The sequence below is a fragment of the Micromys minutus genome, assembly GCF_963924665.1.
Source record: "Micromys minutus genome assembly, chromosome: 11".
In the NCBI taxonomy this organism is placed as follows: domain Eukaryota; kingdom Metazoa; phylum Chordata; class Mammalia; order Rodentia; family Muridae; genus Micromys; species Micromys minutus.
In genome coordinates this window covers 23985258-24011210 of record NC_137980.1, presented here as the reverse complement: position 1 = coordinate 24011210, position 25953 = coordinate 23985258, and the positions used below count along the sequence as shown (strand labels likewise).

The 25953-nt window shown below is 38.9% G+C and overlaps 1 protein-coding gene across 2 annotated transcripts in view; it reads right to left on the bottom strand.

The window, feature by feature from the left end:
• The window catches only part of EVI5 (ecotropic viral integration site 5), a 136782-nt gene that overhangs the window by 40734 nt on the left and 70095 nt on the right, over nucleotides 1–25953 (bottom strand). For both annotated transcript variants that reach the window (XM_080925648.1, XM_080925649.1), the window contains 5 exons: nucleotides 16730–16864; nucleotides 15502–15642; nucleotides 13545–13703; nucleotides 5402–5548; nucleotides 3385–3480 (listed from right to left, as the gene is read on the bottom strand). In XM_080925648.1, coding sequence (XP_080781774.1) covers nucleotides 3385–3480; nucleotides 5402–5548; nucleotides 13545–13703; nucleotides 15502–15642; nucleotides 16730–16864 — 678 coding nt within the window. The remainder of the gene's footprint in view (nucleotides 1–3384; nucleotides 3481–5401; nucleotides 5549–13544; nucleotides 13704–15501; nucleotides 15643–16729; nucleotides 16865–25953) is intronic.

The window sequence follows — 25953 nt, the reverse complement described above, 5'->3', positions numbered from 1 at the left end:
TGTGTGAGCCACTTATTCTGCTCACCAAACTCTTCTGCTTACCATTGTGCTAAATAAGGAGATTTTTTAAAATTGATTACTAATCCAGGTAGTGATCTGAACAGTAACAGGTATATCATCGACACTCCATAAATCTTGGCTGAACTGGTCAATATTCCACTTAAATTTATAATTTAAGCTGTTTTTCATATCTTTTAAATGGGAACAACACTTAAGATCAAAATGGTATTTCAAGAAATAAACTTATTGATTTGCATTTCAATTAATAAGAATAATTTGATTATCATTATATATGTTGATGTTAGAAATAATGGAACCAAAGAACAATTCTTCCTCACAATGAACTTCAGACAGGAAAGCTGAGAACCATGCACCGACCCTGGTGCGGGATGGCGTAGTCAGAGGAGGAACAGTAGTGAAGTAGGAAAAAAGGCCCCAAAGGCCCTGTGACTATGTTCTGAGCAAATCCTATGCCACCCAAGGAAAGGAAATCAAGTCAGAAAGGAAGCTGAGAGTGAGAAGTGTTACTTAAAAATTATACATAAATCAACAAATAAAGCAAGTTTAAGTAAAGTAATCAGAACTGGAATGCTGAGGGCTGGAGGGATGGCTCAGCAGTTCAAAGCATTTGCTGTTCTGCAGAAGACCCTGCCTCATTCAGTCCCTGGAACTCACACAAGGTGGATCACAACCCTCTCTAACTCTATTTCCAGGGGCTCTGGCACCGGGGCAAGAGGCACACATGCAGGTACATCCACACATTCAAGCAAAATATTTACACACATAAAAGCTTTTCTTTCTTTTTTTTTTTTTTCCCAAAACGGAGATGTTATTAAGATGGAAGTTTGGAGTGAGGCTTGCAATTAGATACCGGTAAGCCCAACTGCTTGAGAGGCTGAAGCAAGAGTACCATGAGTTTGAGGCCATCACAGAATACAGTGGGAACCCTGTCTTAAGTTTAAAAAGAGCCCAGAGTAGTATAACTTCATGATGGATTGTGCGGAGTGCACATGGCTCTGGGGTAAATCCTTAACATAGGCAGGTAGGTGAGTAGGTAGGCAGGCAGACAGGCAGGAATATAGATAAATGGTAGATCATGGACGGATATTCATAATTACTCTAAAAAGCAGGCTTTAGTTATATGAATAATAGATTATATAGTCCAAAATAAAATCATGTTATATACTTTGAAAACAGTTTAGTTTATAAGACAATAACAAATGCAGAACCTGGTGCTATGCCTCCAGCACTCCAGTCAGAGGCGAGAAAATATCAGAGTTTCAGGTCAGCCAGGGCTATAGAACACTAACTGGAAGCATTAATCTGGAGAGATATAAAATATAAACTCATAGTCCCCCCACAACCAGTGGAACTTGAGAATGATCTGACATATTTCCACAACTGTGAATTATCTAACGTGTAATATTTTATAACCAAAAAGAGTTTCAAATTTAAACAGAAGTAATTTAAGAGGTTGTTCTTAAGACATATTTCTATGTAGTAGCTCATGCCGGCCTTGAACTTTCAATCTTCCTGCCTCTATCTTCAGAGTGCTGGAATTGCTGTCTGTGGATAATCTACATTAAATAAATGTTGAGCCACTGAGACATTTACTGAAAATTTCCTAAGTGAATTAACAGCAAGTTAGATGAAGAGCACATAAGCTTCAGTCCTGAAGGACCAGGAAACTGCCTCAAACATAAAAGAAGGTGCAGAAAGTTAAAGAAGACAACAGTGTGCAGAAGGGCACAGACTCTACAAAGACAGTCTGGGGACAAGTGGGCGGAACTACGTATGGGGTGGAGACAGGAGTCAGAGTGATGACAAAGAACAGGACTCCACGCTGAGGATCTCTGATGTGACTGGGCAGGGAAAGGCAGTCGACACACACTTCTGTCAAACTAAGGCAGCTCTGGTAGCTGTAGGGAAGGTGACGTTGCAGGGAAAACAAACGGATGGGAGATTACTGACTAAGAAAAATATCCAGTAGGAAAATGAACAGAAAGAAAATGCTGGGAAGACTCAAGAAGAGACTTGCTTACTTTGCCTTTTCTAGCGCTAGTCCACCCAGCAGGCAAAACATTTCAAGAAAGTAACTATAAGGTGCAAAATAGTGTTAGCTACTGAAGCTGAAAGCTTGCACACCTTACACTTGTACCTCTGGCATACTTTATGGATGGTAAGAAAAAAGTATCTGAAGTTACTGCAGGCTTCAGCATTTTCAATGTGGTAATAAATGATCTAGAAATCAGGACACAAGATTCAAAGACACAGAAACTTTGGAATAAAGTAGGAAAAAGAACTGATTTCACAGCAGTCACAACATGGAACTTGAGTGTGTGCATGTGTGCAATTGTGGTGTGTGCATCTCTGGACATATGGGTGTGTGCAAGTGTGCAGTTGTGCAAGTGTGATTGAGCAGATGAAAGCGTCAGTGTATACAATGGAATGCTACTTAGCCTTTAAGAAGACGGAACTGTATTGGTTGTGATGGTATACCCTTTAATCCTAGCACTGAGAAAGTAGCAGAGGATCATGGGTTTGAAGACAGCCAGGGGCATATAAACTTTAGGTTAGTATGAGCAACACAATGAGAGTCTGCCTAAAAAACAAAATTAATAATAACAAAAAAAAAAAACCTCTCATTTTTGACATGGATAAATGCACTTACACTGGAATCTAAGAAAACTGACCTCATAACAAGGCAACAAGATATGATTACTAAGAGCTTGGCATAGCAAGTTAGAGAAATACTTAATATTTGTTGCATCTTTGTTTTTCACAAAATGATGTAACATAGATTTCACTTTAAGCAAAACATGCAGATGTTTCATGATCCTGACAGATCCCTAGAGTGGTCAAATTCAAAGAGATAAGACACTAACACTATGGTGGTGAATGCCAGGGGCTATGAAAGGAAGGAATGTTAAGTCAGTATTTAATGGACACACGGAGTTTCATGCAGGAAATGAAGACATTCTAGATGGATTGGTGGTCATACAACAGCATAAATGTTCTTAATGTCATGAAATAGTAAATTTTAAAAGTTTTATGTAATATATAAATAAAAATGCCCCCACCCAATGCTGAGGACATTTATTAATAGGTAGAGCACCCAGCAGCCACATAAATGTCAGCTAAGCACGGTAGCTGACAGAGATACGGAAGTAAGCTAGCCAGATTAGTGAGAGACCCTGCCTCAGGAAATAAAGTGGATAGCAATGGAGAAAGACACCCAGCTTCCATCTCTGGCCTCCACATGACTCCCCAACCCCACACACACACACACGAGCACACCCTGAAGCAGACTAATAGTGACAGTAGAATCACAGTCAGCAGGAGGCAGATAGAGAGGATCCAGCACTCTGCACGTGGACATCATACCTGGATTTCTAGCTCAGCAATGTGCTGCTGTAGCTCAGCCACGGCAGCTATGCCATCAGCCTCCCGGAGTCTCACAGCCATGACTTCTTCCTTGTTCTACAGCAGCAAACGAGACATAGCAACAAACCAGTTGAGTTCAAAATAGAGTGTTTTCAGATTTTACAAAATATTAAGGTATATAAACTTCTCATTAGTATTACCCAGCAGTGTCTGAGGCAGCCAGGCATAAACAACCAAAACCAGCAGGACAAAAACAACTTATAAGTGGCCATTTATCAATTCAAATCAGGTTCTGCCTCCTGTGTAAAATTTATAAAAAGCCTTTGGGATTCAGACGTTCTGGGTTGTGAAACTGAGGATCATAGACTTTTACTATTTAAAGTGAGAATATTCAAATTCATTTATAGAGTAAAAATAATGTTAACATAAATAATATCCAGATACTTTATATAAATAAAAATAAAATCATAAGCTTTAATCATATAAAACTTAATGAAAATGGATCTACTTATATAACTACAGGACTGGCTTCCTTGAAAAGTTATGGTTGTTAAGGAAGTGTTACACTCTAACAAGGGGAATACAACAAGTTCTAGGTGCTGGAACAACAACTTAGAGCTCGCATGCACGGGCAGACCAGAGCTAGTGTCCTCAGTATACTTTACAAGGTGCTAATGGACAAATAAAACCAAGAGAAAGACCCTGTGTCCATCTGCCAAGTCTCTGCTATTCCACGTCTTTATCCGTTACTTAGAAAAACTCAAAACAAGTATCTTCATAATTGAACACTTTATTTTGCTAACAGGTACTAATACAGCATTAAATTCAGAGGCACTGCTAACAGAATGTTTAAAGGAAACTGACATCCATACCGACAGGACTCAGTTTTTCACTCTTGTGGCGTTGCAGTCTGCCAGCTTTCACTGTGACAAGTCACAGGGAAGAGCGCACTGTGCACTACCTTGTTTCTAAACGGATCCAGCTGCGTTTTTGAAAAGGGTCAATTCTTGACTTAGTGCTGTCCCACTGCTGCCCACAGATTCTCTGGTAACTTCTAGCGGCCATGGATATTTACTAGGATGTAATTCCATCCCTGGATTTCAGTGACACTGATAAACCACTCAAGCTTCACTCTTGGTTTTTAATGACACCAGAACGAGTTGATGGAATTACAGCTTTATGTGTGCCACTGAAAGTCTATTTCTCATAGAATAGGGCGGCTGAGTACATAAAGACATCATTCCTACTGCCTGCTAAAGAGGTCAGTACTTCCTGTCACAGCATCCTCACTTCCCTCAGGAAGGCACACAGGCTCAGATGGCATGCACCTCTTCAGTGATTTCTCACACACGTATGCGTTGTTCATGCTGTTCTACCCCATGGCCCCAGCCAACTGTCCTCATTACCTAAAGCTACTTAAGTTTCCTTCATAAAAAAGAAATTTATTTTAAATATAATTTGTTTTAAAACATTAACCAAAATTGTACTCATTTTCCTTACCCACCTGCACACATACATTTTCTTGCTCTCTCTGTTATGCAAAAATATTAGTAGTGACTCCTGTTAATATGGTGAATGAAGGGAGGAGCTTCAACCTCCGCAGTTACCTACATTTTCAGGTGAGTCATTACAAGCTACGGTTTAAAGGGACATCAAAAGGAGCATTAGTAAATGCCAATACAGACATTAATTTAACCAAGGCTGAGGTTAAAAATGAGGTTTCTTCCCCGAAATTCACCCTTAAAATGAGCTAACCGTATCTGAGAACAATCACTAAAACAAGATCAGAAAAAAAAAAGAAAGAAAGAAAATTTAATCTGGTGCATGTCTGTGATCCCAGAGGCAAAAGAATTATAAGAGGCAGAGGCAAAAGAATTAACGAGATTTTGAAGTCAGTTTGGTTTACAGAGCAAAAATCCAGGCTAGCCAGGGCTATATATTGGAAACCTGTCTAAAAAGAAACCAAACCCAAATCCAGCCCTGACAGCTGTACGCAGCCCACGGCACTGACACTCACCTTGCATTCAATCTCTGCCTGTCTGCGCTTTGCCTCACTTAACTGGGTCAGCAAGCCCTTGTTCTTCGCAGACAGGGAGCACACCTTCTCCTGCAGGTGGGTCACCTCTTGCTCTGCTCTTCGAAGTTGGTTACTATTGATCTGGTTCTAGTGAGAAATGTAAATAGAGAAATGAATAAAGAATGGAAATTTTAAATAATTTTTACCTGTCCATCTTATACTTCAACAGTCTTATAAAAGTTACCTAAAATGTGTACTAAAAAATAGAAGAAAGATCTAAAACTGCTTTTTATATCATATTACTTACTTAAATTACTTAATTATATTATTACATTAGTTATTTTTAGTATAAGAATCTTCAATTGTGTGACATATGTAGTTCCCGTAATTAGATGGCTGAGGAAGGATGTTCAGTAAGAGTTTAAGGACAGCCTGGGCTACACAGTGAATGTTGGACCAACTTTGTCTTTGTAGTGAGTTTGAGGTCAGCCTGGGCTACATGAGACCCTGCTTCAAAATGCTAGAAATACTGAACCTTTTAGGCCTCAATATATTATTTATATAAAACTTTACAAGCTGCCACTGAAACAAATAACGCCATTTCAGAGGGATGGTCCTTCAATACAGCTTCAAAGAATTCTAGGATGAAAACTCTTCCAACAATGAAATATAAAACCACAGTTCAAGACTTAATTGTGGGTGAGAACAGTGTGTGAAAAAAAACCAGTATATTCTAATAATTTCTCATAGTGAGGTAATTATATGAGGACTTCAAATAAAATAAAGGCTTAAAATTATTAATGATGTAGAAGGAAGAAGAAAAAGCATAAGCGAAAGAGAAGCCACACATCAGTGGCGGGGCAGGGCAGGCCCAGCATCTCAGCACTGAGACACAAGATCAAGTCCACCCTGCAGCCACAACGACACTTCAAAGTCAGAGCAGGTGGAAGAAGAACAGTGAATGTCTTGTTATGTAGCCTGAGTTGGTCTAAAATTCATAACCTTTCTGTTTTCACCTGCTGAGTGTTGTAATTATAAATGTGTATCATCAGACTGGAGAGATGGCTCAGCGGTTAAGAGGACTAATTGTTCTTCCACAAGTCTTGAGTTCAATTCCCAGCAATCACATGGTGGCTCACAACCATCTGTAATGAGATCTGATGCCCTCCTCTGATGTGTCTGAAGACAGTTATGGTGTATTCATATACATATAATAAATAAATCTTTCAAAAATAATAAAGGTGTGTCATCATGCCTCATGAAATTTTGCAAATTTAAAAACTAACCAAATAAAATTTCTAAAAATCAATATAATTACCAATAATACAAATTTAATAAGGGCTAGAGAAATGGATCAGTAATTTAAATGTTTGTTGTGTATGGCCACGAAGATTTGGATTTTCATTTCTAACACCGACATAAAAGATGGTACGGTGGCACGTATTTGTAACCCCAATACTGGGACAAAGATAAAGACCTCTCGAGCTCACTGGCATCTAGTGTAGCCAATAGATGAATTTTAGGTTCAAAGGGAGACCTGTCCCCCAAAAAATAACATGAAGAGTGATCCAGGAAGATCCAGGTCAACCTCTAGCCTCTGCATTCACACCCAAACATATACAAATATGTACATACACATAACACACACACACACACACACACACACACACAACACACACACACACACAACACACACACACACACACACACACACACACAATGAAAGGATTAAATACAAGATTAGGCTGAATACTGAAAAATATTAGTGGTCTAAAAGATTGTATAACACAGAAAATAGGCTGGAGAGATGGCTCAGCAATGAAGAACTGACTGTTCTTCCAGAGATTCTGAGCTCAATGCCGAACAACCATAGAGTGGCTCACAACCATCTTTAATGGGATCTAATGCCCTCTTCTGGTGTGTCTGAAAACAGCTAGTTTATTTATATATATATATATACACACACACACACACACATAAATAATTCATTGAAAAAAAGACAGAAAATAAAAGAAATGTTTGATATTTTTTGAAAGCTGTGGTAAGGTCCGTAAATATTTGAGAAAATTTTATTCTTTCCCTGTCCTCCACAAGAAAAAAAAAATGTGAGCAAAGCCTACTAGGCATAGTTGTGTACGGTTATAATACTAGCTACTTAGGAGGCTGAGACAAGAGGACCACAAATTCCAGGCCAACTTGGACTGTGCTGTGAATTCAAGGAAAGTCCACGAGACTTAGTGAGACCATGCCCTAAAGTAAGAAGATGGCCGAATGAAGCTCGCTGGTACAACACTTGACTATCATGGATTCAATCTCAAGAAATAAACACATGAATATAAATCTACAGTTCATGGAGCACAGTTAATCCCAGGGATGATAAAGGCAAATAAACCCTCACCAAAATACTGAAAAGTAAGGTTCAAAGTGCTATCAAAACAGGCAAGTCAAGGAAAATACAGCATATATGAAAAAAAGAATAAAGGTATTTTACCAACAAATATGTAATGCTTTAGAGATTGTTTTTCAGCCTACAAGACTTTACTAAATTAAATGTTCTTACAAGAATAAAGGCAACCTCAACTTAAGAAAGTAAAAGAAAGCCAAGTGATACACATACCTATAACCCTAGCTATTTGAATGGATCATGACTTTGAGGCCAGCCAGGGCAACTAAGCAAAACAGAGAACAAGGAGGAGAAGGAAGAGAGGCAAAGGGAAGGGAGGGAAAGAAGGAAAGATGCAGCAGTCAGAACAAACAGAATATTAGACCAAATAAATGAGCACTGACTCCACATGACTGCAGCGGCATCCAACCATCTAGAGGCACAAGGTGTATACAGAATCACATGTAACATGGATGAACACAGCAAGTTCTTCTGAGGATCTTACTGTTTAAAATCAAGATATAATCACTGCCTTTAGGATTCATTTAGCCAGGCAAGTATTTCTAATTTCTCGGGTAATAAAAATTAATAAGAAGTAATAAAGAAGTCAAGAGAAAAATTCTCACAAGAAAAGATAAATGAAAAAATTAAAATGAGGGGGGAAAAAAAGATGGGCTGGAGAGATGGCTCAGCAGTTAAGAGCACTGACTGCTCTTGCCAAGGTCCTGAGTTCAAATCCCAGCAAACACATGGTGGCTCACAACCATCTGTAATAGGATCAGATGCCCTTTTCTGGTGGGTCTGAAGACAGCTACAGTGCACTCACAATAAACAAACAAACCTTTTTTTTTTTTTTTTTTTTTTTTAAGAAAAAATGAATGGGGGAGAAAAATGGGCGATATAGACTAGCAGATAACAAGGAGTTTTGATCTCTGATTGGGGACAGGAAGAAGCAGAATACTGACTCCAATCTTCTGATTAAATAAGGTTGGGATGGGGACAGAGCTGGAACTCAGTTTAACCTAGAAGCCTCCTAAGGGGAAAGGGAGGGGATTTGAGCTTTTCTTATCAGGACAGAAACAGCTATAAACTATAAAGAAAATTTAGCGAGAATGAACATCAGACTAGTGGATGCCAAGTGTTGGCCTAGAAAGATTCGTAAGTTCTTGAATACATTCTTGTCATGTACCCCAACAAAGGTTGGCCAGTCTCTTTTTAAAAATTAGTTATTTTATTTATTTGCATCCCAAATGTTGCCCTTCCTTGGTACCCTCTCCAAGAGTTCTTCCTCCCCCCCCCCCACTTCACCTCAGAGAGGGTGCCTCCCCCAGATATGCCCCCTACCCTGGGGCATCAAGTCTCTACAGGATTTGGCACATCCTCTCCCACTGAGGCCCACTGTGCTACATGTGTGCTAGGGACTTTGGGCAAGCCTCTTTGGTGGGTGGCTCAGTCTCTGGAAGTTCCCAGAGGTTCAGGTAAGTTGACACTGTTGATCTTCCTAACCAGACCCAACAGGCCATGCATGACAGGACTAGAACAGCTGTCCTCTGAGAGGCTCTACCAGCAGCTGACTGAGACAGGTGCAGATACTTACAGCCAACCATTGGACTGAAATCAAGGATCCCTATGAAAGAGTTAGGGGAAGGATTGAAGGAACTGATGGCAGCCCCAAAGGAAGACCTGTCTTAAAAACATCCACTGTATGGGCTGGAGGGAAGGGAAAACCAGCTATTATAGGAAGAATGCATTTAGTTTACCTGTATCCTCCAAGAAATCAAAGCTTTATCTGGCACAGGACCAGCCCACAATGATGCCTTTAGTGTTTCACGATATATTATATCTTAGAGAAGAGGCAGTAATAGGCTCTGGACTAAGGGCTTCAGCCATTGTTAGGCAGAAGTATTAGAAAGCGAAACACCTCTGATACAAAAGGAAAATGAAGGCTAAGGCCAAGGCTTGTCAGAAAATGGGAAACACCCTTGTCCCTCCAATTCCCTGCAACAAGTAATAGAGGAACACTGCGGAATTTAGTCTGATTCCAGAATATGATACAGAATAAAGACAAGACAAAAGCTGTCTGGGAAGCCAGCCTCATTCTGAAAATGAGGTATTACCAAAGGGATTTGAACCCTGTGGTGTGCTACGCATAACCACAGAGCAAAACTCAACTCAGCTCATCTGACAGTATTAACTCAAATTTGCCACACAAGAGGCCTGGCAGAGGAAAATGTGTGCCCATTGCTAGGCACAAAAACTATCTACCTTAGGTATTGCCCTATACAAGATACCCAACTGCTGCTACCCCTTTCCCATACTATGGAAGTCTATTTCAAGATATACCAATCTTTCTTAGTATACACTTGTTGGGGCACATGATGAAAATGTGCCCAAAAATTTACAAAGCATGTGAAAAAGCCAGGAGAAACAGAAGTACATGACAAGAGACAAAGCAATGCACAGAAGCAGCCTTGGGATAGCATAGAAACTGAATTATCTGATAAGGAACTCAGCCTGGTCATGATGGACAGAAGATGAGGCGTATCCACAAACACACCTGCAAATGAAAAGCAGTGTCTGTCCTTTACAACTGGAGAACAGACATCACGAGAAAGGCAACTCTTATAAGGACAACATTTAATTGGGGCTGGCTTACAGGTTCCAAGGATCAGTTCATTATTATCAAGGCGAGAGCATGGCAGTGTCCAGGCAGACATGGTACAGGAGGAGATTAAAGTTCATCTTTATCTGAAGGCTCCTAGGAAAAGACTGGCTTCCAAGCAGCTAGGACAAGAGTCTTTAAAGTCCACGCCCAAAAAAAATAACACACTTCCTCCAACAAGGCCACACCTCCTAATAGTGCTACTCCCTGGGCCAAGCACATTCAAACCACCACACTGCTCTTGCAGAGAACTCAAATTCAATTCCTGGTACCCATACTGGTGGCTCATAGTCACCTGTAACTCCACCTCCAAGGAATTCTATACCTCTGGCCTCCGTGAGCACCTGCACTCCCATGCACATACCCACACATATACATAACAAAATTTTAAAAATTGAATAAACAAAAACTTCTTAAAACAGCAAAAACACCTCCCCCAAAAAAATCTAAATTCCAGGATAGCTAGAGCTACAGAGATCTAATCTCAGAAAGAAAAGTCTTTAAACAGAAGAAATAAGAAATAAAAACACACTGGACAGGAATATAGTCTACACAAAGAAATAAAGAGTTGAAGTAAAATTAACTGAAAAGAAAAATGCATTTCACAAGGGCAACAACTTAGTTAATAAAACAAAATTATTCACATATTATAATATGTATAACAGCAATAGTTTAAAGGCTGGAAATATCTGAGAACATGTAGCTACTATGTATGGATTCGAAGCAGACAATCTGCTGTCTCAACATTTATTATTTGAAGGCAGCACTAATTAAAAATGCTTTTTGTAAAACACAAAGCAACCACTAAGTAACAGCTTGAAGGTACACTAAAGGTACAAGTCACCTGTGCAGATAAAATCAAACCAAACTAAGCCCAAGAGATGAAGAAGAAAGGGAACAAAGACAAAAGACTCAACAGACAGAAACTGACCACAATGGAATCACAAAATATAGACAAGCAGGATAGCTATAAGAAACTGTGAGGCTGGGTTTTTATAGCTTCAGTGAGATAAAGCTCATTTATAGAACTCATCACTTCAAGTGTACAATGAGTTTGGTAGTTTTTGGCATACTGTGTATTAAAAAACACGTGTGAAATTCCATGTCATAAAGTGCCTACTGTGTTTATCATTGACATAAGCACAAGCACCCAGTCTGAAACTTTATCCAGAAATAGGAATAGGTTCCGAGTGTCTCTCGATGTGTTCTGTATCACACAGCTGTATCAGTGCAGTGACACCTCTGTCTTTCTCTTCACCCGACCCACTCAAAAGCACTATTTGACAAGATAAGAGCTACAAAGAGTTCAGATGGCAACAGGTCCACAGCACAGAGAAAGAGGCACACCATACTAAATAACTCTTGGATAAAGCATCAGAAACATACAAGTGTTCAGAGTAGAACTATTTGCAACAGAAAAAGATCTGTACATAACAAGAGGACAGTGGCTCAATAAACTAGAGTGTGCAGTGGACAAAGCTCTGACAAATGACGGAAGAGGGGTTGCACCCATCAACATGGACAAACTTCTGGACAGTGACAGACAGCACATGTGGTTAAAACAATACTGTAGCTAACTAAGCACCATTACACACAGCTTTGGATGTTTTTACTTTTCTGGGTGTTTTTACATGAAAATCTCACAATTATTATCAGTACAAGTTCTAGCACTTACAAGCCAGGAAAACCTAGCTCAAGACACAGTTCCCAAATTACCTAGAAGTTAAATGCCCCCTGTGCTTGAGGCAGCAACTTCTCTCACTCTGAACTCAGACTCAACTTCTGAGTCATAGTTAATGTAGTTGTGCATGCCTAACTGCTCGTTCTCAGCTCTCTAACGGCTAGATAACGCTTCAGATCCCAAAGGCTCTCTGAACCATGTCTTGAATTTGAGTCACTTACTCTTATATATATATATACATATGAGAGAAATAGTCATACTCATACATATGCATGCCAACAGATATCAATAAATTTTGTTCATAAAATAAAACTTCCCACTATAAAATCTAATTTCTACTTTTCATAATTTTACCCTCTAATATATTTTTTAATTTCAATAATACTTTTTTAGAAAGTAATTAGATAATACAAAATGAGATATGTTTATCCTAAAGACTGCATATGCACTTTATGGTGCCTGATATGGAATGATCATTTATGTGTTCACCGAGTGACACATGAGTAGACTATGCCCCCTACTGACTGAAGAAATCCTCTGAAAACCAATCATAGGCACAATTAGCCCTTCCTATACGCATCCTTGAACTCACAACTTAAGTTTTTCAAAGTGTATCTGTACTGCACATGTGCAGACTTTTATTATTCCCTAAACAGTGTGGTGTAACATTATTTCTATCACATTTGTGCTATAATAGTCCTTGTCCCTAGGGATGGTTTAGAGTATACTGGCAAATGTATATAAATTATATACAGATAATAAACGACTTTATTTAAGGGACTTGAGCATCTGAAGATCTCAGTATCAGCAGAGACCCTGCAATCTGCCCTGTGGATCTCACAGGACAGCCTTATGTGAAATACATCCCAAATAAACAAACCAAACAGTGCTGGGGCAACAACTCAGTGAGAGCTTGCTGTACAGGTGTGGAGACCTGAGTTCAGATCCCAGCACTCATATCAAAGGTAGGCTCACATTTTAACACTAGTGTTGTAGTGTCGGACAGACAGACAGATCACTGGGACCATGCTAGCCAGCTAGCTTAACTGAAACAAACAAAAACAAAGGTAAGTTGCTGGAGTCCAGCTTTAATAACAGATGCTGTCTTAAGAGAACAAGGGCAGACAGCATAGGTAAGTTTCAGCCATCTGTGCGAGAACCAGAAACTACCATCTAGACCTCATCTTTTATGTCAGTCCTAAGGATTACAGCTCAGTGAATCTGATTCATTTACCACTCGCTTAAACATAATGGCATAATGTTCAAACTTCCCATTAAAACCTACATTTTCACTCTTCATAACTTTGTAGTATTTTGTCACTGTTATTTTTTGCTATATAAGATACTTTTGAAGAAACAACTATGTAAAGCTCTAATCTGGTGTTACTTTCAACCCACCCGGGCCTGCCCGTCATACCTGTGTCTCCATTTCCATCATCCTTTGCTTCATCTCTCTTATTTCTGCCTGTGTTTCCGCTTCTCTAAGGCGAATGCTCATTAGCTCGTCCTGTAACTCATTCACAGCATTTTTCTTGGGTGGGTCTTTCCATCTTCCAGAAGTCCGAGCTAAGTGACGCTAAAGCATAGAACATTAGATTGCAACAAGGACCCTGCAGAGATGAGTTAACTTAACAGAGCATGGATGTAAGCACTGTCCACGATCATTTGTTTATCAGTTTAAGAGACGCTTCTGCTTTGTAATTTGTACTCCTGGTTGGCTCTGGACGTATGCTCTTCCTGTCTCAGCCTCCCAAGGGCTGGGATTCCAGATATACATCACCATGCCCAGATTAATTTAAACTGTTGCCCTGGGTATTTTTCAAAAGTCATCTTTTTAAAGACCATGTTCTAAATCATATTAGATTTAATCACTGGTTTGAGGGTGGGGGACTCTCCATAGCACATATATTATATGGAGGTCAGAGGACAACCTGAAATTCACCACATGAATCCAGGGGAACCAACTCAGGTTCTCAGCCGTAGTTGAGGCCTTGCAGCAAGTGTCTCCTCACACTGAGCCATCTCACAGGACCCCTCAAAGACCAATTTCAATCTTTACTAGAACTTTCTCTTCCTCTCCTCCCACCCACTCAACCTTCCCCAAGTTCCCCACTCCTCCTACCCCATTCAAACCAAGACCACCATTCTGAACTGTGTAGAAATTTTTTGGGGGTGGGGGGAGTTGAAGATAGGTTTTTCCTGTGTAGCCTTAGCTGTCCTGGAAGGCACTCTGTAGACCAGGCTGGCCTCAAACTCATCAATCTGATTGCCTCTGCCTCCCAAGTGCTGGGACTATAGGTGTACACTTTATCTAATTTCTCTCAAAAATAGATACATTTGTGGGAATATACCTAAAGTGTCATTTATTTTGTTATAAGCATTTTCAAAAGAAGTTAAAAATTTACATATATACATTGGTGTCCCCTTCAGGTGGTTCACATTTCCCAACAATGTACCTAATCTAATAGTAAAGAAAATCTTGGGGCTGGAGAGATGGCTCAGCGGTTTAGAGCACTAACTGCTCTTCCAGAGGTCCAGAGTTCAATTCCCAGCAACCACAGGGTGACTCACAACCATCTGTAATGAGATCTGATGCCCTCTTCTGGTGTGTCTGAAGACAGCTACAGTGCACTCAAATACATAAAATAAACAAATCTTTTTTAAAAAAGAAAATTTTTGTTTAATAAATGAACAGACTATTAAACTGCCCTTTGAGTTCCATTTCTAGGGCTGGAGAGATGGCTTAGCAGTTAAAGATTAGGTTTACAACCAAAAATATATGTTCCATTTCTGTACCATACGTTAGCGCAATTCACCAAAGTTCCCTGTGCAGTAGTTGTAGCTAACACTGGCAACTGATCAAAGTGCAGAGAACAAGTTCATCATAAAAGAAGCATCTGTGTCACACTTCATCCCAGCGTGAAGAGGGATGGAAAACCCTAAGAGCCAATGGTTGGGAAGACCAGGGCCTGACAGGACCACTGCACTCATGAGCTCTCAGCAGCTGTAGCTGTTGCACACGACCTGTATGATCAAGCCAGTGAGCATTCCAGCATGGATTGTGAGCTCCTCGCAGTTGCTCCTGGATAAAGCAGAGTCTGTTTGCTTCAAGAATGTGGCCCCTGGTAGATCAATCATGCTCAGATGGATGACCCCATGCCCGTAAGTATACGGGCAGCACAAACTGGACTAATGAGTTTAGAAAAAAGAGGACCTGAAGGTGGGAGGGAAGGTAAAGGGTGTGTCTGGGAGGATTGGGGGATGTCTCAATTGTGACACAAAGCGAGATTCTTCATCACCAGCTATTTCAAATTTATACAAACTAAGTGTATCCATTTTAGTTCCTTTAGAAAAGCGCATCAGGCCTGACATACCTGCCAGTGCTCTTCTAAGTCTCTGACTTGCTGTCGAAGTTCTTTCAAACCCATGATGGCTTCAGCTTCCCTCAGCTTCACTGCAATGAGTTCCTCCTGAAGCCTTGCAATGTTATTCTCATCAGGAAATGAGTTGTTCTTCTAAAGTCAGAGAAAAATTGAGATTTTCTTAAAAATTAGTTGTGTATGCCTATAGCATGCATACATGTGTGGAGGCTGGAGAGTAAGCTGTGAACATTAGCCCTCAGTCCTGCCGCCGTGCACACTCTGCAGTGTCACAGTAACAAAGAACTGGCACACTCAGCTGAGACATCAGAAGATGAAATGTGCTCCCGCGCTCACAGACTGGCAGAATTAATATAGTACAAGTGGCCATCCTACCAAGAGCAATACAGATTCAAGGCGATCCCCATTAAAATTTCAACACAATTCTTCACAGAAATTGAAAAATCAATCTTTAGCTTTGTATGGAAACACAAATCTCCTGAAATAGCTAAAGCAAGACTGAACAACAGAAGAACTGCAGAGATTAAGTTGACTCCACAGCTACAATAATAAAAACAGCATGGCACTGACATGAATGCAGACACACTGATTGACTCAATCAGTTAAATCAACCGAATCAACTGAAGATCCAGATAGAAGTCCACACACCTATGAATGCCTGATTTTTAACAAAGAATCCAAAACTACACACTGGAGAAAAGACAGCATCTTCAACAAATAGTTGATCAAACTGGATTGCTGCTTAAAGAATGCAAATAAACCCATATTTATCACTGTACAAAACTCAACCCCAAATGGACCAAAGTCCTCAATGTAAAGACCAGACACTCTGAGTCAGACTGAGGAGGAGATAAAGAATAATCCTCAACTCACTGACCCAGTGAACGATTTTCTGAATTGGCAGCCTAAGGTTACGTTTATTTTATGCCTATCCACTCTCTTTTTAGGGTCTCATGCACACCAGCTGACCTACAATTAACCAGGTAGCCAAGACTGACCTTGAACTTCCCTTCGCATCCCAAGTACTGGGTGGGATTATAGGTGTGTGCCACCATACCTGGCTTTATGTGCATTCTAGGCAAATACTATATATACCAACTAGCAACATTTCCTTTATTTGCTAATTCAATAACTAATATTCATAGTTCCTCATAAGTACTTAGCAAGTATCTAGCACATCTCCCTTAGATTTAGAGCAGGTACTACTTATGTAGTCTCTTACCTTTTCTATATCCAACACTTTGTCCTGCATCTCTTTCAGTGCACACTGAGACTCGGCTTCACTCAGTCTGGCCTGGACCAATTCCTTCTCCAGTTGCAGCACAAAGTCTTCATTGTAGGTGGAACTGCATTTATGCTAAAGATTATGAATATATACTGAAATTTCATGGAAACACAAATGTGTAAATATATACAAAGAAGAAAAATAATGATTATTTAACTTAGGTATTGTGAGCAACTAAAAAATAAAATTATATCCAGTATTTCAAATTATTTCATTTTCTGAACAAATAAGCTTTGAGAGAGAGAAAGGAGGAGGAGAGGAAGGAAGGAAGGAAGGAAGGAAGGAAATCAAATATTTTTTGTTTTGGTAATAAGCTATTACATTCTTCAACATTTATACAAAGTGCCTTTCTTTTGGCTGTCCACCTATCAAGACACTAAGAATTTATTCTGACTCTACAGACATGATCCGTACAACATAGTAGACATTAGCCTTATGCAATCACTTAGTCCTTAAAACATGCAAAATCCTTGCTGAGGGTGGTTATTAAAAAAAGACACAAACTGGTTTATAGTGCACATCCCTTGAGTCCAACCCCTAGCACCACCAAAAGTATAAAATTAAATACACACATAAAATACCACAATGATTTTTATGTTGATTGGATATTATAATATTTTAAAAACACTGAGGTAAAGAGAAAACATTAATTTCCCTTTTACTCTTTTCAGTATGGATAATACAATTTCTTAGAGTGCTTATTTAGCTCATGTTGTAGATTACAGAAATATACAAAGTGTTAAAAATTCTATTTAATGAATTGAAAGTAAAAATGACAACAATATAGATAAGGTGATATATCTTAAATCCTAAGGAGGAAAGTTGTATTTGCTTTAATGATGCCAATTTCTTTAAAATATCTGCACAGATTAGAGTAAGCAAAGAAAAAGAGCAGATGCTACACAGAAAAAGAAATAAACTACAGAGGCATGGCACCTTTACACACGTGGCCACTTAGGTTTTCTTAAAACCCAGTACATATAAAAGCTGTAGTGCAAAAGCAATAAATACATTATTAATTAAGCTGAGGTGCTGGTGCACATAGATGATCCCAGCACTCATTTCCTCATTTTAGAAGCTGAGGCAGGAGAATCATGAGTTTCACACCAAACTTGGATATATAGTGAGCTCCAATCTCAAAAAAAAAAAAAAAAAAAGAGGAGGAGGAGGAAGAAGAAGGAGGAGGAGAAGAAAGTGGGTGGGACAGAGGGAAAAAGATATTTAATTCTTCATTATGTTTGTGTGTGTGTGTACACATGATATACACATATATGATACACACACTTAAAATCATATAGTTATCACTTTAGACTTAGGTAACTAAAAAACTGGCAACTCTAAACTTTAAAAGAGCTATAAAGAAAAATTTCCTAACTGAACTGGGTGAAGAATGCTTTTTTCTACTCTACATTAGGAATAAAGTAGATATCAAATTAAAACTATTAAAAATGATCAAATGCTTTCATAAAAGCATTTCAATTTTATACAATGGTGTTTACCCAATAGATGTACAATGGAGGTATGACCTCCTCCTAGCCCTGGGAACTGAACTCAAGGCTCTGTGCCTAGGCAAGCACTCCCTCACTAAGCTACATCACAGGGCACCTTAACCCCACTAAGCTGGTCAGATAAGAACTGAATTTGTTCTTCCTGCCTGTGTCACTAGGCCCAATTCAATCTAAGGCACTTTAACCAATACGTCACCTGTAGTCATTCTGGTTCTATTGAAATAATGTTTATATAGAAAGTTCATCTGCAGCCTTCCTTAATAAACATCTTATTGAACAAAATATACTGTTGGAATGACCTCAACCAAGGTACCATATATATTAATGAAATCATAGTTGAATCTATGAACATTATCAATACTGTTAGCTCTTAAAGTGTAACTTGGCAAGATCTGTTCAAGTCTGCTTGCCAATATCCTATATGAGGAAAGCCCTAAGAAAATATAAAACTCAGATGGCTCATATCAAAATAGAATCCTCCTCCATAGAAGAGGGCGAGGAAGGATTGTAGGAACCAGAGAAGTCAAGAACACTAGGAGTACTTGGCTGACAGAATCAACTAAGCAGAGCTCACAGAGAGTCTGTATGAGTCTGCACCAGGCCTTCTGCATACATTCTATGGTTCTCCAGGTTGGGAATTTTGTTGGACTCCTAACAAGGGAAGTGGGGGTTTCCATGGCTCTTCTGCCTGCTTGTGGGCCTTTTTCCTTCTACAGGGATGCCTTGTCCAGACTTGATATAAGGGTTATGCGTAATATTCCTGCACCTTGTTATGCGAAGTTTGGTTGATATCACTGGGAGGCATGTTCTTTTCTGAAGGGAAACAGGGGAGCAGTAGATCTGGAAGAGAGGGGAGAATGGGCTGGAAGAAACAGAGGCTACAGATGGGGTATGCAGCATGAGAGAAGAATAACAAAATAAAAATTTTTAGAAGAAAGCAGAATCCTCAATCTGGCAGAAACAGTAACTTCAACCATATACTTAAACACTAAAAAATGCCTGAAAGTAAGTTCTTATCAACAGGGAATGGCTTCCCTGCATTGGCATCAGGTCCAGCAAACCCTATCCCAGACACTGACAGAATGGTTTCTTAGGAAATGGCTCTGCTTTGCAATCCAAGTGGTCTTCTGGTACTGCAAAAAGCTGCAAATATAAATGATGAAGTTCTCTGCTTCTGTCTTGAATTTTTTTTAAAAAAAGTTCTCAGAGGTGAAAATAAGAAAAAAGACAATGGCACAGTGAAAACCAAGTGTGTGCATTGAGAACTGAGTGTGTGCATTTGGGGATATTTCTTACACAGTGGCTAACCCTTTACCTGAAATATAGAGAAGTTCTTTAGATTTGAGATTTGAGAATTTTTGCATATTTAAACAGTAGATAACCTCTTAAAACTGAAATCCACACTCCAAAATCCAAAACTTTTACAACTTGATAATAGTGCTCAAAGGGTTTCAGGCCATTTTGTACATTCAGAATAGGGATGCTCAGTCAGTATAGGGAGTGAGAACATTCTACTAAAGGGGCAATCTATATAACTCTTTCAAACACTACACAGTACTGTGGTGGTCTGAATAAGAATGGCCCCTATGGCTCATATACTTAAATGCTCAGTCACTAGGGAATTGGTACTACTTGAAAGGGTTGTAAGGATTAGGAGGTGTGGCTTTGTTGGAGGAAGTGAATCATTAAGGGTGGGTTTTCAGGTTTCAAAAGTCTATGCCAAGCTGTGTGTGTGTGTGTGTTTTCAAGATATTATACATCCACAGAGAGACCCTGCCTCAAAGAAAACCAAGCAAACAAAAGATACCTTATACATTACATATCCTTTATGAAGGAAGCCACACAGCTCTGGAACCTTCTCTTTTGCAGCACATATCACAACTCAAATAAGTGTGAAAACAAAGTATCCAACAGCAGTAGTGCCAGGGACAGAAAAACTAACAGTGCCCCTTACAGTAAGTAAACACATAGTACTTGTTGGATGAATTAACTTTATGCTTACCTACAAGCTAATCCTGTATTAGCTAATTTGTGTTAGACCTAAGATATAGAAGTTATATGCTGCAAAAATAACCTATTTTTATCAAATGTCCCCATAGCAATTCAGAGGTAGATTTTAAAATGATACAATGCTTCTTAACTCATTCTTAAGACAAAATATTTAATAATACAAGTAAGTACAAGACAAAGCAGTAAGACAGTACACGTTGACTGTCACATTCATAAGCAAATGGAATAAACAGGAAAAAATTACAAAAGTCAGAAGTACTCCAGATCAGGGTTCTATAACACTCTGACCTAATCCAGCACATGGCACCCAACAATGGTCACAATCATCCCGGCCCCACATGCCCGAAATGGCTGGGGATTTTGGCTGTTGCTACTGCTTTTTAACTAGGCATAGTGGCACATGCCTATAGACTAAAGTAATTGGGAATTAAGAGGAAAACCAAACATTCAAAGCTAGTTTGAGCTACAGAGTCACTATGTACAACTTAGTGAGATGATATCAAGACAAAACGTAAAAAGAATACAACTAGGTGACAGCACCTGTCCAGCATGCATGAAGCCCTGAGATCAAATGCCAGGACTTCCAAAAAATACCTATCATTGAAGTATTATTTCCTTTAAATATCTGAAAAATTGCATAAATCCTTCTAAATGAAAATTTATCTCTATTTTTAATTGCTGTTAATGACAAAAATGCTAAGAAAAAGATTCTCACTTTGGTGACATCTTGGTATTAAAAATTAACTAAAAAAAACATTACATGTAAATATGACATATTTAACCTTTAGATCAAAGCCAAAATAATCCAATTTTTAAAAGATTATTATTTTTAAATTTACATGCATACACGTGTTTCTAAGAATCTATGACACATGTGTGCATCCCCTCACAGACTGGAGAAGGACATCAGATATTCTAAAAGTGAAGTTACAGGCAGTTATGAGCTGCTAGATGTGGGTACTGGGAATTGAACTGGGTCCTCTGAAAGAATAGTAAGTGTTTATAACTGCTGGGCCATATTTCCAGCCCTCCTTCAAAAGTACTTTTAAAAGTTCTGCCCAGATTTATACATACAGACCAATCTTAAGAATTCGTAAGAGACTGGAGTTTGGTTCGGGATCAGTAAATGTGCTTAACATGCATGAAACTCTGGACTCGATACATAGTACCCCACCTTGGGGGGAAAAAACAGGATTACAAAATTAAATGTGTAATTTTTAGAAAAACATATCAACTATTTTCCAGTTTTATCAGGAAAATTGATCCACTGGATAAGTCAGGTACACAAAATTTCTATGTGCTATTAAACACTTTTCTCAAATTATTTAGAAAACTTCACAACTTTCAATGATTTAGAAGATTTGAAAAATTGGTGTAAAAATTTTACATATCCTTTAAATAAGAGATATATGGATTATATAGACAGACCCCCCCACCACATTGGTAAGTTCCATATTTATAGACATACCCCAAGGATGGAAAGTTTTATAAACAAACCCACATCAATTTTTTTCTTGATACTTTTTCTAAGTAATATGGTATAATAACTATTTGTTTATTACACTGAATTAGGCATAAGTAACTTAGAATATTTAAAGTATACAGAAGAATGTATAGAGGGCTTATGCTAATATGATGCCATGCTATGTAGGAATTTGAGCAGGCACAGATTTAAGTGTACAAGGGGGTTCCTAGAACCAATCATCCTATAGATACCAAGAAACAGCTGCAGTTGTTTGGTACAAAAGTATTCCTTAACAGTTGTAAAGAACAAGTCACATCTTTACAAGGGAGGCTACAGTAACCAATCTAAGCCTAGAAACCAAATTCATCACTAGTCTAGGACTCAACTCAGTTTCTGATTAAAAACAAAATGAATTCTACAATGTTCTCTCTCATCTAAATGTCCAATTGTATCTAGTTTATAGAAATTACAATGATACAATGGGAAAGAATCAGAAAAATTCAGAATATGAAATAAAACAACTGAGTCCTATCTGCAAAGGCCACAGTTACTTCTGATAGCAGTCACTGCCTCTCCCCCTTCATCAGTCAATATAGACAGAGGCCTAGTAACTTCACTGCTCATTTCAAAGACTCAGCTTGTGGTTACACCAATGCTCTGGACTTTGGTTTCTGTAGCTTTCTAATTGATTCTGTTAGGTTGCAAACCCCAGAAAAGTGGGTAAGGTGCCTATTTCACATATCTAAGTGGACCTGGTCTCCAGGTTCTCCCAGAATGCTTCAGCTGTTACTGTTATGGGGACCTCTTAGATGGCATACCCTGCTCCCTGCCTGAATTCTCCAGTTCCAGGGTGCTGGGCTGTTCTTACAGAATCCAACCATCTTGGTTACTGGCTCTTTGTATCGTTGGGCCTCCTGTCTACTACACCAGACTCCCGTCTTCCCCTCAACTCCTCCATCGCCCAGCTCGGTCTGGTCATGTCTCCTCTGGATTCTCCTAGATGACCATGTCTCTGCCTACACTCTCCATTTAATCTATAATAAACTTCCTTCTCTACCACACCTAGGAGCAGTCATGTTCCCTTTCCTTTTTTATTTTTTTCCACTCATTTTTTCTTTTATTTTTTTTTTCTTGCTTGCTTTAAGTTCAATTTATTCTCCTAAATCTTTATTTTTAAGGGCAAAACAAATTGTTTTAAGACTTAGTGCTTCACATAACACAAACATTGTTTCGAATTTCTCTAGTAAGCATTGTAGTAGATGGAGCTCACAAGTATTCATATGTGTGTCTTCAGTTAATTATGAGTACACTCAAATGTAAAAATGTATTAACTTCCCAAATTAATTAATTTAGGCAGTCTATTACTAACTTTTTCGTTGGGGGTGGGGAGTTATAAGTTTGTATGTGTACAGGGCCTAAGGCTGACAACAGGAGCCTCCTTGGCTGCTTTCCACTTTATTTACTGCAGAAGGGTCTCTCAGCTGAAGCAAACCTTTACTATTTACTGTGCCAACACAAGCTGGTCCACTCATCCAGCTGGCTCCAAGGACCCCACGTCCCTCTTCCAAGTCCTATAATTACAATCAAACTGCCACACCCACTCAGCATTTATCCAGGTATCCAAATGCTTGAAAGGCGAATGCTCTAACCACTGTGGCATCTCTGCAACCCCTCTATTACTAATCTCTAACTGAATGCTAATAAGGTCAAAGAAAATACTTTAATTCTTTCAAATTTTGAAGAAATTTAAGCACATTATACATATATATATATATGTATATATAAAGTATTAAATATTTTAAAGTCTGTGACCAGAATATATGTATTTATAAACATTCCACTCATACTTAGGAGGTGTACTTGGCTGTTGTTGGATACTGTTTTATAAATGATCGTGAGTTCAAGGTGGCAACAGAACTCTTTGGATTTTCTACTCAATAATGAGGTCACCAACTGGCTTTTACCAGTTACTGAGATGAGGTACTTAAAGACTAAAAGTGTGTTAGGGCTATAGAGACAGCTGAGTTCAATTCCCATATCAGGAGGTTCACGAGTGCCTGTAACGCCAGATCCAGAGGCCCTCTTCTGGCCTTTGTGGGCACTGCATGCATATGCACAAACCTACACAGAGCCACAACAGGGAAGAGTTTATCAGTTGTCTAGTTATTCAAATTTCCAGAAGCCATATAGCAGCCTACTGTTCCTTCTAAATCTCTGCTACTGAATTATCTCATTCACCTACAGGGCCAACTGCTGTTGTTTAGATCCTGAATGTCCCTCAGGGACAAGGACATGGAAAATGTGAAACCTTTAAGAGACAGGTGTAGTGAAGGAGGTACACTAGAGACACATCCTTAAGAGAGACAGAGGACTCCAGCTCTGCTTCCTGGCTGCCATAGGAACGAGGTCCTACACCTAGACTTCTCACTGACTTACTCTGCCTCACTTCACACTGCATCTCCTCTACATTCTAAAGACAAGCACACCCTGCATTAAGATACCTCCAAGCCCAGCCCTGGAGTTTCCACTTGTTTCCCTCTGATCCTACACTGATCATCCTGCTGTTCCAGCACAGAACTCTGTGTGCTTCTATAAGCACATCTATTTTATTAGTGTTTCTATTATAGTTACATGTCTGCTACATGTATGTGTGCATGTGAGGTGCCCAAAGAAACCAGAAGAGGAAGCTGGAACTGGAATCATAGATGGTTTGCAAGCTCCTGTGTGTGTGCTGGGTATTAAACCTGGGTCCTTGTTTAAACCACTTACTTAGCCACCTCTCCAGGCTCATCAAGACATATTTACTATGACCACGCTGACTAAATGTGTCATTTCTTGGTAAGCCTTTTCGCTCTATTTAACTTGTTTGTTATTTGAAAACTACAGTGTATAAAATCATTAGAATTTTTATAAGCATTGGTATGTCTATAAACAATGGAAACTGCCTTAACAGACTTAATTGGTAAATTTTATGTTGAATATGTTTTATCACAATAAAAAGTAACAACATAAGTAGAAGTAAATGTGTGTGATAATTAAAAGAAACTTTTAATCTGACTTACAATTCCGCTTACAGAAAGTTCTAGAGAAGTTCAAAGTAATCAGGCACAGACTGCTGGGTGAGGTAGAAAATGAACTATAACCCAGGACATCCTGAGAGTGATGAAAACTGCCATTTTTATTGTGGTGATTACACAACCCCTCTACATTTAAATGCATCAAATCACATACTTTAAATTCACAAATTGTGAGGGGGGGAAAAGAGACTTGAAATGGTCTAGCTATACTTAAAAGCGAGAGTATGGATTTTAGGCTCTAACTGGGAGAGGTCAAATATTCATTAACTTGTTTAAAGGAAGACTATAAGCAAACTAGCAATAACTGTACTTAACTTCCCATCACTGGCATATCTATTACTTATGTCAAAAATGCAAAAGATAAGATTCTGATTCTTTCTCAATTAAAATCTCTTATAATTTTGCTACATATGACATTGGTAAGAATGCTTTAAAACTTAATTTTGAGGGTAGGGCTAGATATATCAATTTTGTGAGCTATTTTGCCTTCTTGTTCTGATTAGAGATTAAATGTTTGTAATATTTAAGAATTAATCTTGATATATCATCTAAAATACTGGCTCTATTTTTAAAATAGTTCACATATAATCTAGTATGGCCCATATGCACAGGTGTAAGCAACAAAGCCCTTAGATACTGTCTTAGAGTTTGTATTCCTGCACAAAACATTATGACCAAGAAGCAAGTTGGGGAGGAAAGGGTTTATTCAGCTTACACTTCCACATTGCTGTTTGTGCTCTCAAAAAACACTTCATAGAAGATTTCACCTCAATGATGCTGGTCTCTTCTTAATCTCCACTAATTTCTTAGCTCCAGCTGACCAGCATCAATAGTCACAGTAATGCAAAGGTTTTGCTTTAGTAGTTCTGGTATCTTATTCATCACAGCTGATTTTTCAGCTCCAGCTAACCAAAACCACAGAATCTTTACAATCAAAACAGCAATAGCTCTAACAAGAGTCTTTAATCTTCCCTCTGAAATTTCACAAACCAGGCCTCCATCTTCTGCACTGTTCTCAAGATTATCTTCCAAGCTCCTACAGAACATCCCACAGAGCTCTTAATATCCTAATGGTTCTTCAAGCTCAAAGTTCCAAAGTCT